Below are 12,739 nucleotides of genomic sequence, written 5' to 3'. Positions count from 1 at the left end.
ATCCATATTCCTGTTCATGCTGTATACGGTTATACATTTTTACATAATCATTTCAGATGGATTCATGTTCCTTTGTTTCACCTTCACTGAATTAAAATTTATCTGGCTGTGCTTCTCTGTCTTCTAATTTCAAGTGCAAAATTATTATCAATAATTTATGCCCTAAGCATTTACAATGTGATCTCCCCAAAATACAGACAGATCACATCCATTATAAACCACAAGCAAAACAGGTGATAGAGATAATATCAAAGCTATTGCTGTCAGAATTACCAGAGATCTATGAGTAGGTTTTTTCTATTCTCAGAGACTTTTTTCTATAAAATGAAAGGTCAGAGTTTTATATGAGTAATTTTTAAGCAGTGGCATTTTTGTTTCAGTAAATGTCATGTTCATTGCATCTCTCTTATTTTTATTTTTTTGAAAGACAGTGTGACAGTGGCTCTTTTATAGCTCATGAGTTGACAAAACAGAAAACCAAAAGCATGTTGAGTATATCGACTTTAAGCTTTAGTAGCCCAAGAGTTTATTACTCTCTGTGGCTTCAGTGGTGGATTCTCCTCAATTTAAAACAAAAAGGATATTAATCATCATAGAACTCAATTGAGAAAGATGTCAAGACAAAGATGGTGGGCTTCACTATGAAATACTTGCGAGTTTCCGTCTTGGTAACTGCTGCTCTCCATTGTGGCCACGTCACTCTCCTATGTGGGCCCCTTTGGCTGTGTATTTTTGAAGAATAGCCTGTAGAGGGTATGTTCCACAATAAGCAAAAAGAACAGGTGGAAGATGATGAGGATTGGATTAAGATACCTGAAACTTGAGTTCTTTCATTAAAAATGGCACTTTAAAATTTCTTAAAATCAGGTTAATGAGTTTTCCTGTGGCGTTCAGGTTAGTGAATTTCCCTGTGGAGTTTCATTTTGGAATATACATTATCTCCTGAAACAACAGTAAATCAGCACACAAAACACATTACTATCTTTTTCGAGAGTAATGCATGGTTATTCTTTTATGGAACATCTTCAGACAATCTTTCACAATGAGAAATAGCATTTCTTCTGATCCTTCTTTGCTGTGACAGCACTGAACAGTGCCCGATCATCTTTCTCATGTGAGCTTCTGTATTTGTGTATAAGGACCATCATAAAAAAGTGCCACAAACTGAGTGGCTTAGACAACAGGAGTATGTTTCCTCATAGTACTAGACGTTAGAAATCCCACATCAAGGTGTCCCCGGGGTGGGTTTCTCCTGAGGCCCTTCTCCTTAGCGTGGACTGCCGCCCTTCTTCCTGTCCTCTGTGGTCGCCCTTCATTATCCATTTGTGTTCCAACCTCCTCTCCTCATGAGGACACATGGACACTGGACCTATTGGATTAAGCCTGTTTCTAAGGCCCTCATTGAATCTTAGTCCCTCTTTAAAGACCCACCTTCCAAACAAAGTCATGTTCTGAGGTTTGGAGGTTATCATTTTAACATATTAATTTGGTGGTAAGGAGGAGAAACAGTACAGATCCTCACAGTTTCATTTGGAAACATTGTTAGAACTGCTCTATTGAGAACTCCAGTTCAGTGAATGAAGTTGTGGTTTCTCTGTTTCTTCACATAAATAAAAATTCTGCCTATGACTCTCAAAGATATGTGTCACTTAACGTGATTAAATTTGTATTTCATCTAGCGATGAGGGCTACATTCTTTTCAGGTTTCCTGGGAGGGAGTTATGTTGGATTATGAGATAGCCTTGAGTTCCCTAGTGGAGTATTGTCATGGAGGAGACCCTGATGTGTGGATGCAGCTTCTAGATTCAGTGAAGCAGTTCATCTCAACAAATAGCATCAAGTTATGATGATGAGAGTGGTGTCAATTGACTGCACAGTGTACTTGTTTTTATTAACCATGTTAAATATTAACTTTGTTTTTTGAATTTTTAAAAAGGTAACTGTATAGAAAGCTGAAAAATTAGAAAAATATAGAGAGAGGTGGACTCATTACTTGATGTAATGGATTTTAGGATTTTGTTAAATCTATCTTAGGCACATTTTTTAAAAAGAAGCAAGGAGTACAAATGAATTTAGAGCTCCATTCATATCCAATTCCTTTACACCAATTCCAGAGGCAATTAATATTTTGAAGTAGGAGCTGGGTGTCAAGCTTGTGCAATAGTTCATTTCCTATCCTATTGATCTGTCTGTTTATCTGTCTGTCTATCTACTACCAAGTGTCGTCTCCCATATATCTACACACATACACACTCACACACTCACACACAATTTGTGTATTGCATACTTGTGAATGTTTACACAGTTGCTATCATATATTTAGCTGCAAGTAGATTGGTCACACTTGTCAATCTGCTATTTTAAAAATTATCCATGCTGATACATGTTTATCTAAGTCATTAATTTTTTAAATGCAGTATAAAATTTCTTTGAAAACACATTTGCTTCCTTTTTCAAATTCTAAACCACAAGTTAGACTCTAAATGTTGCCATAAAAATAATGCTGGAATAAACATTTTGCTAGAAAAATAACACCTGTGCATGTGTGCTGGATTTTATAAAAAATGTAATTAAGCCTTCAATTGTATTAGATATTACCAAATTGCTCTCCAAAAAGATTATACTAATTTATAGTTTCACTCGTATTCCATGAAAGTTTCCATACCCTATATCCATATCATGCTGTAAATACTAGTGATAATAAAAATTACTTTCATTTTTTCAATTATTACTGTTTTATGGGTAACTTTCATGTGATTTAAGTGTTAGGAATTAATAGCACATATGGCTGACATTATTTTGGTTGGCTATTGTTCCTTTTTATTTTTTTTCGTTGTTGTTGCTTTCTTTTTTTGTTGTTTTTTGTTTGTTTGTTTTTTAGGGCCACAGCCCCCTTCATATGCAGGTCCCAGGCTAGGGGTCGAATGGGAGCTACAGCTGCCAGCCTATGCCACAGCTACAGCAATGTGGGATCCAAGCCTCATCTGTGACCTACACCACAGCTAACAGCAATGCCAGATCCTTAACCCACAGAGTGAGGCCAGGGATCGAATCCATGTCCTCATGGACACTAGTCGGGTTTGTTTCTGCTGTGCCACAATGGGAACTCCTATTGTTTATTATTATTTTTTATCAGGGAATATTTCTGTTGCTTTATTTAATTGGAATTTAATCTCCTTTGGAACAAAATAGTTGTATATTGTACAGTAAGGTTACAATTTAATCAGAAGCTAAAAAGTAGTTTGCATTTTGTAGGTGGTAATTCATATCATAACTTTTTTTGTTTTCCTGTTTTATTTAGGCTCTTCTGGTCAAAGTCCTCTGCTAGTGGTCTTAAGTGGAAACCATACGGAACAAACAAATTTTACAAGCAAGAGTAACCAGTTATATCTCCGTTGGTCCACAGATCATGCAACCAGTAAAAAAGGATTCAAGATCCGTTATGCAGGTTTGTAAATGGGGCTAATATTTAACGCAAAAGTATTTTTTAATACCAGGGATCTTCATTAAGTAAAAAAAAAGTAGAGATCTAGAGTACAAATCTGATCTCTGAAGATTAATAATTAACTTCATTAGAAATAATATGATGTGAAGTTATTCTGAGTGATATCTCTAAACTACATTAGGGAAAGAAACCATTGATTAATGTTAAAAAAAAACCTTTTTTTACTAAAATCATAAACCATTGAATTGCATGCTATGGAAAGCAAAGACATCCTCCCCAAATAAAGTAATATAAATTAATTAAAAAATATGTTTAAATGCTAAGGAAACAAACAGGAGGAGATAATCATATTGCTATTAATTTTATAAATGATAACAACCTCTTACTACTAAAATATGTCTTTTTACTGATTATATATCTGTATGTCTGTTTACCTTAATGCAGACACTATATATAGAAATGTACATATAAATATATACAAAATAGGGGAGTTCCCATCATGGCACAGTGGAAGCGAATCCGACTAGGAACCATGAGGTTACGGGTTTGATCCCTGACCTCAATCAGTGGGTTAAGGATCCAGCGTTGCCCTAAGCTATGGTGTAGGTTGCAGACCACGACTTGGATCCTGTATTGCTGTGACTGTGGTGTAGGCTGGCAGCTACAGCACTGATTCAGCCCCTAGCCTGGGAACCTCCATATGCCATGGGTGCAGCCCTAAAAAGCAAAAAGTAAATAAATAACTATATACAAAATAAATATGTTTACATGTTTTTTCTTGTCAATATTTAAGTTGTTTTGTTCTTTCTCCATACATTTTAATCATTTTCCACCAGTAGCTTTTTATATTAATTAAATCAGTCAATATGTTTATGATAAGTTAGTTCCTATGTACATTTGTCAGTGAGACTGGACCACACCTAATGTTTATACTGCCTTACAAAAGCAGTAGAAAGGCAGTTTAAATTCCCCAGATATTTGAATTACTAAGCAAAATATCTAACCTTTTCTTTGTCTTGCTCAATGACCCATGGTAACCATTGAGGTCCCTTTCCCCAAGGAAAGTGCCCACTCTGTACCTCTCACTGAACAGTGTCACACCAAAGTGTTGCTTATTCCATTGTCTGTTGTACATTGTCACTGATGAGGACCATTCTGAGGGAGGAACAGCGGAAGGTCTTCATAGTTTTAAGAATAAGATTTGAGATCTCTGGTAGGCATTGTAAAATGGGAAAGAGCATCAAGATTTGACATGGCTCTTGAATGTAGGGACAGTGGGCCTGAAATTCACTCATGCTTCCCCTATAAAGTCTAATAAATGTGCTCAGGCCTTAGTTTTCCCCGTCTGTTCAGAGTAGCCATTCAGAAAGCTTATCAACTAAGGGCTCACAGCTGGTATTGCACTATTGAAATGGGTATTGAAAGCATTCGGGCAATGATTGGGTTTGTGTTCATCACATTCCTTGTTCCAAACAGTATACACTCAGACCTGTAGAGCTGTTTGAGTTTATTTCAGATGTGCAAATATGGACAGTGGAGAGAAAATCACTGTGACCATAATTTATCTTGCTTTATGTGTGGCAAATGACTTAATATGACTATACCTTGAATTCTGTTTGTCAAAGGGCATTTTCATTCATTATAGACCAGAAGATTCTCTTTGTTAAACTGTTGGGAAAGTGGGAAAATAGAGAATTTCAGAGAAGGCTATAAAACATTCTTTTGTGAATGGACATATCTATCTCTCTAGAGATGGAGATACAGGTAGATTTTTAAAGAGATTTTCACTTAAAATTCAATGATTCAATGACCTCTGATAGGAGTTCATCACCAGTCATTTTAGAGCAGTGATTAAATGAAGATGTCCCTGACCTGGGAGCTGTAACCATCATACAACCACATGTTGCATCCCAAACCTTTGTTTGCTTCACACATGTCAACTATTGGTCATCAGGCATAAGAGCAATAAGACTGATCCACACAATTGAAAAACAAAACAACAACAATAACAACAACAAAGCTAATGCTTGTCAAGTGTGGTTCGAGTCGACTCAATAAACTGCTAAGTGAGTGTTGAGTTGATAATAAATGAAGTATATGGAGGTGAATAAAATAAGCTTCAGCACCAGGAGCATCAAAACTATAGCCTTGCTGGCATCCATCCAGAAATCCAAGGATACTCACCTCTCCCCATCATTTTCCATCATGGATGCTTGCCTGTCTCCCTCCTTCATCCCTGCTTTCCAGGCACTACAGCAGAGGGTGAGAATTGGGCACTGGTCTTCTTAGTTCTTTCTTTTTTTTTTTTTTTTTTTTTTTGTCTTTTTAGGGCCACACCCATGGTGTGTGGTGATTCCCAGGCTAGAGGTTGAATTGAAGCTTAAGCCATCAGCCTACACCACAGCCATAGCAACACTGGGTCCGAGCCATGTCTGCGACCTACACCACAGCTCACTGCAACCAGATCCTTTACCCACTGAGCAAGGCCAGAGATTGAACCCGCATCCTCATGGATACTAGTTGGGAGTATCCATGGTCTTATTAGTTTTTAACATAGCCAGGAACTGAATGGGGGGACACCATATCCTTCTCCACTGCTTTCCTGTGCTAGCTCTGAGCCACTGTGGGCCCCTTGTGTATCTTATGTGAGATGAGTTAGGAAACAAGGTGTGTCCTGAGAGCCTGATGATAGAATAAACATGGTCAGTAGGAAGGAAATTTGTTATCAGACTCCGTAGACTTATGCAATCATCCTGCAGGTTATTTCTCTCTTTTTTTTTTTTTCAAGTTTTTAAAGTATATTTGATTTACAAGGTTGTGCTAATTTCTGCTGTACAACAAAGTGACTCAGTTATATATGTACACACAGCCATTCTCTTTCAGATTCTTTCCCCACATAGACTATCACAGAATATTGGGTAGAGTTCTCTGTGTAGTACAGCAGGTGTCTGTTGACTGATCATTCCATATACCTCAGTGTGCATATGCCCATCCCAAATCCCCAGTCCATCTGCCCCACTGTTGTTTATATCTTCTAACACCCTAAACTGTGACACCCCAAGAATGGACTCTGTGGTCTCACTGTCCTTTCAAGAGTATTTCAGACTTTATCTTATCTCTGAACTTGGAGTAGGTCCACAGTCTACTTGGCCTATGTTTCATCATCATCATCATCATTTTAATTTACTGGCACAGTAATTCTGAGTACTTGGGTGCTGAATAGATGGGTAACTGAACTGATGAATAGATGGGTAACTGAATAGATGGGTGCGTGATGATACATACCTTCCCTAAAGTAAATATTTTGGATCATTCAAAACTTACAGAACTTAGTCCAGAACAATTGAATGTGGAGAATGGCATAGACAGAGGGATAAGAGTTTCTTACCAGAGTTAGTGGATTTTAACTTAATAAAAATCAGTCCATTAAAAAAGAGTGAAATGGTGCTGCAGGAGATTATCCAGCTGAGACTGCTCTCTGTGGATGTTTCTCAGAGGAACATAGTTGACAACCGAGGCCAGACACATAGACGTTGCTCCTGGGGATGCTCTGAGGGGAAACCTTCAGAAAGTTTCTTATGAATGTATTTCTGAGGAAGGGCTCAGCATTAAGCATTCAGCCTTGTATGTGTGTGCTTTGTATCTGGAGCCCCCATGGGGAAGCGGTACCTTTAAAACCTCTTCTTTCAAAAGGAACTATGGATTTCCCGAACTTCACAACTTTATTGTTTTATTCATTTGAAGGGAGTTGGTTCATAGGATTTTATGCTGAGGTGAAACTGGTCTTGTGAGAATAAAGTGAGTTTCTCTAAGTGTGTAAATAAGGTGCAGACTCTTTTAGCCATGAAATGGTATATATTCTTCGTACGTAAGTCTGTGATTCTAACAAATGCCTATCTCTAATTTTAAAAAGTCTCCCTACCAATGTGATGATTAAAGCTATTGTAAGATGTTCATTGACCTGAAATAGTGCATTTTCTTCAAAGATTTTATTCAAATCCCACTTGATAAAAAGAGGCTTAATGTCTACATCATTGCACAGTTCTCAACACCCACTTTACAACAACAAGGGAAAAAATGGCCTTGATTGCAAAATGGTATACCCTTCTATTGTCTCCATTTTAATAATATGTCTTTTTCCTCTCTCTCTCTCTCTTTTTCGAGTCAGGATTCTACTATCACGTTGATTAATGGTTGCAAATGATCTGCATGTCAGACTTAAGAGAGTTGGCCCTTGGCTATAGGTTTTTTAAAATTTTTTATTTATTTACTTTTTAGACTATTTTTAAGAGAAATTTCAGATTCACAACCAAATTGAAAGGAAGGTACAGAGATTTTCCCTTTACTTCTTGGCCCCCCACATGCACAGCCCCTTATCAACAGGCCCACGAGATGATACATTTGTTTCAATTAATGAACCTACATTGACACATCACTATCACCCAAAGTCCATAGTCTGTTTTGGGGTTCATTCTTGATGCTGGACATTCTGCACGTTTGGACAGAAGTATAATGACATGTATTCACCATTACGGAGTCATGCAGAGTAGTTCCACTGCCTGGAAAATCCACCATCCTTCACCCACCAGCCTCTGGAAACCACTGACCTCTTTGTTGTCTTCAGAATTTTTCCTTTGCCAGATGTCACATGGTTGGAACCATACAGTTTGTAGCCTTTCCAAAGTTGCTTCTTTTCACTGAGTCATATGCATTTAAGGTTCCCCCATGTCTTTTCATGGCTTGACAGATCATCTCTTTTTAGCACAAGGAAACATTGTCTGGATGCACCATAGTTTGCTTATTCTCCTACTGAAGGACACCTTATTTGCTTCTGAGTTTTGGCAATTATGAATAAAGCTGCTCTGAACATCCATGTGCAAGGTTTCTGTGTAGACATAAGTTTTCAGCTCCTTTGGATAAATACCAAGGAGTGTGTTTGCTGGATCATATAATAAGAGTATGTTTAGTTTTATAAGAAACTGCCAGACCATCTTCCAAAGTGGCTGCACCATTTCACATTCCAGCAATGAGTGAGAGTTCCTATTGCTCCACCTCCTGGCCAGCACTTTTGTGTTTGAGGATGCTTTTAATACAGGTTGCCATAGTGGAGATGATTTCCCACTATTTTAACAATAGAGATGTTTCATTTATATCTCTCTTCCAAGGGAGGTGCAACATTTATTTGTGTGTTTGTGTTCCCATAGCACCTTACTGCAGCTTGACCCACACCCTGAAGAATGGTGGTGTTTTAAATAGGACTTCAGGAGAAGTTGGAAGTAAAGTGCATTACTATTGCAAGCCTGGGTATCGGATGATTGGCCACAGCAATGCAACCTGTAGACGGAATTCAGATGGAATGTATCAGTGGGAGTCCCTTGCTCCACTTTGCCAAGGTAAGGAACGTGGTTTTCATCCCCAAACTTCAATGCACCGCTTTTATTTTAATCACTCTCTAAAAACTACTGAAGCTATGATTATGAACGAAAGGTAAGAAAAATTTGCAGGTGGGTTCATGAGAGTACAAATTAAACATTCTACTGACCGTGTGAATGTTTCTGACACTTGTACTAGACTTAATTTAGCTTTATAGCCAGAATTCACAGGATGGTTGAACACTCACTAGATAGATGCTGAGTAGAGTTCTTCTAATGCTTACTTGTATTTCATTTTGAAATAAAAAATGTGTTATCTGACTTAGATGCAAAATAATTTTTCTTGACAGTTGTATGAATTAAAAATCAATAAAGCTCATTTCTCTTTTTTTAGATTAAAAACTCATACTTTGAGCCATACGCTGCATATTTCATTTTCTTTTGGTCACTTAAATCTACAACTTGTTAAGGTTGATTTCAATATTTCATGCTTATTTAGCATTTTATCTGTCATATCATAAAAATAATCAGATTTTCAAATAAGGCATTTTCACTTTAATTGAAGGCTTTGAAGTCATGAAATTTTCATAGTTTTGTCTTATCGAGATTTATATGCATAATGGAATATACTGGTTTTTTAAAGCTAATTACAGTTTATGAATGGAAGCTCATACTGGTTTCCTCGTTTCTCTCTTTTCATTAGATATTAGATTTTCCAGTATTGCTCTATGAGACAATAATAGATATTTATCACAATTGTTGTATGTGTTTTCTTTTTTTTTTCTTTTTTTTTTTTAAGGGCCACATCCGTGGCATGTGGAAGTTCCTAGGTCGAACTGGAGCTGCAGCTGCCAGCCTACACCACAGCCAAAGCAACACTGGATTCTTAACCCACTGAGTAGGGATCAAACCCACATCCTCATGGATATTAGTTGATTTCTTTCTGCTGTGCCACAATGGGAACTTCTATCATATGTGCCTTTAACCACAAGAAGTTAATATGGCATTTAGTCAGCATCATTTAAGTTGTATCTCCAGAAATTATTCTTTATTGTAAGATAAACATAAAGATCCAGTAAGCTTCTTTCATTAGGATAGATGATTTTTTTTTTTAAGAGGAATACTTTCTCTTCAAAAGAAGAAATGGCTCTCATTGTCTTAGGTGTTCTGTCACTCTGCCTATGAGACAGAATCTCTTGCTCAGAGACAGCCCCATGTGCTATATGCCTTGGTGTTGGGGACAGAATGTCCAGGACAAAAACATGACCCAAACAGCACACTGAACAATGAAGAAGGATGAGACAGGGTTGGCAAGAGTGCCCAAATCTTGGCCCCTATAGGCTGAGTCCCAAGACAGAGAGCCTAAGTGGAATCTGCTTTCGGGGTAGATACTGAAGAGAGACTGCCTATGATGAGAGGGACCTGGGAGAAATGACAGTCCAGGCAGATGGAGTTTATCTTCCTACCGCACAAGGTGTTCTGAACATTGCTGACTGCAGGGAGGAGTGGCTCGCACTTCCCGGGAGTGGTTGGGAAGGAACCAGAGGATGCCTGGGGGACGTTTTGTCGATGAGTTTCGTCTTCTCTCTCCTTTCCCCATTTTCTTGCTCAGCGTAACCATTTGATGCTGAATTAAAAGACTGAGTCAGAAATGGAAATTGTGCTCTAAAAACCAGATCCTTCTGGAATCTTTGTAGTTGTGGCTGAAGCATTTGAGTAACTGTGACCAGTGTACCTGTCCTCTGGGTTGAACGTAACCCCAAAGCTATGCCACCAGGATGTGGATGTGAGAGTCACACAGCACAGTCTAGATGGGAAATTAAAGTATCTTCCTTCAGGACTCTTCTCAGAGATAAATGGGCAATGCGATTGTGCTCTCAAATTAGAAAATATGTCAGAAGCATTATCTTCCCGCAACAAACCCATACTCTTGACACCTTCTGTTAACCATTGTGATAGCTAGGGAGTCAATATGATTCTGTTTTCCTGTTTTTATTTTTGTTTTGTTCTTTTTTTCACTATGACCTGTAAAACCTGGAAGGCCCTTAAAAATAATCTAGTTAATTTGCTTTTGTAAGTGTTTTTTAAACTGAAGCACATAAAAGTTAAGTTACTTATTAATAATCATAAAAACATTTGTCTAGAACCTGGACCTCCTGCCTGCTTTGCATTGTTTCAATTAAATTGTGTCTGGCCAAAAGAAATTCCAGTTAAAATCTGCAGATATTAATTCTGGAAGTAATTTATATTTTAGGTATTTAAATTCATTTAATGTGGATGAGTTTCTTTGGTCCTCTCTTAGTTCTTTCTACTTTGTGTAAAATAGCATTTTGATAATATACAAATATTTTTTGTGATATGTGAGGCTGTGATGTTTAAAAGTTTTTTAAAAATTGTAGAAAGCAGGCTTTTTAAACCATTTAAATTGTGTGGTATAGCTCATAAGCATTTTTGTCATTTAAAAAATAAAAGTAGGAGTTCCCTGGTGGCTCAGCAGGTTAAGAATACGGTGTTGTCACAGCTGTAGCTCTGGTTAATGCTGTGGCATAGGTTCAATCTTGGCCAGGAACTTGTAAGTGCCATGGATGTGGCCAAAAATAAATAGGTAAAAACAAAAATAAATAAATAAAATATTTTAAAAGAAACAGTAAAAGAAGTTCCATTATGGCTCAGCAGTTAACGAACCTGACTAGCATCCATGAGGAAACAGGTTTGATCCCTGGCCTTGCTCAGTGGGTTAAGCATCCGGCAGCTACAGTGCTGATTCGACCCTAGCCTAGGAACTTCCATATGCCACAGGTATGGCTCTAAAAAGCAAAAAATAATAATAACAATAATTAAAAAAAAAAACAGTAAAAATGATGACCCTAGTGAAGCCCATGAGAAAGGATCATAAAATTTTAAACAGAATAAGAACATACCAGTCAATATATAGGTAATTTATATCCTTTATATCTTTTACTTATGATTAAAGAGTGTTAGAATTGACTGAATCGAATTTCATACAAAATATAAATGTGTAATTGTTACTATTTTTAATTGAGACATTTGATTGATTTAGCATTAATTATGCACATTGTTTTGGTTACATATAGAATGCAGAATTTTACACAATATAAATACTCACCTAACTTAGAAAGATATTGGCCTCCTTTGATACAGTTAGAAGGAGGCTTCGTGGATTTTCAGTTCACTCCTTATACTATCTAGTCCTGTTATGCGTTAGACGAGGAGGATTTTCCTGTCAATGCGTCTGTGTTGAGTGTGTGTCTGGCCCAGGCTGTGGAAACAAAAGGAAAGAGATTCCTTTCTTCCCTCCAAGGGAGTCACAGACATTGTCCTTGACAGAATTGACATGAGACAGATAATAGGAGAAAAATCAAAGTTTAATAACATGTACACATGGGAGAGACCTTGGAACAGTGAGTCACTCATCCAGATGGCCAAAACTCTCACCCTAAATACCATCTAAAGACAGCAAAGGATGTTGGGGTGGTGGTTTGGGACCTCGAAGGGGAGGAAGGCAGGTCACATGGAGAGAAAAAGCAAATGTTTGGTAAATGCATGTTTGCTAGACCCTGCAGAGACACTGGGGCACAGAGAGGGATTCTTTTTTTTTTTTTGTTTTGTTTTTGCCTTTTTTAGGGCTGCACCTGCGGCATATGGAGGTTCCCAGGCTAGGGGTCGAATTGGAGATGTAGATGCCTGCCTACGCCAGAGCCACAGCAACGCAGGATTCGAGCCGCGTTTGCAACCTGTACCACAGCTCACGGCAACGCCGGATCCATAACCCACTGAGCAAGGCCAGGGATCGAACCTGCAACCTCATGGTTCCTAGTCAGATTCGTTAACAACTGAGTCATGACAAGAACTCCCACAGAGAGGGATTCTAACAAATTTGCAGGTGCCTCCCTGTCCACAC

At 37.9% G+C, this 12,739-nt stretch overlaps 1 protein-coding gene across 1 annotated transcript in view; it reads left to right on the top strand.

The window, feature by feature from the left end:
* CSMD1 (CUB and Sushi multiple domains 1) overlaps positions 1 to 12,739 on the top strand; it is a 1,882,041-nt gene that overhangs the window by 1,761,026 nt on the left and 108,276 nt on the right. Inside the window, 2 exon segments of the mRNA XM_021075826.1 lie at positions 3,302 to 3,448; positions 8,650 to 8,838. Coding sequence (XP_020931485.1) covers positions 3,302 to 3,448; positions 8,650 to 8,838 — 336 coding nt within the window.

The sequence above is a fragment of the Sus scrofa genome, chromosome 15 (assembly GCF_000003025.6).
Source record: "Sus scrofa isolate TJ Tabasco breed Duroc chromosome 15, Sscrofa11.1, whole genome shotgun sequence".
Classification (NCBI taxonomy): Eukaryota; Metazoa; Chordata; class Mammalia; order Artiodactyla; family Suidae; genus Sus; species Sus scrofa.
This window is presented reverse-complemented; position numbering and strand designations above follow the sequence as displayed.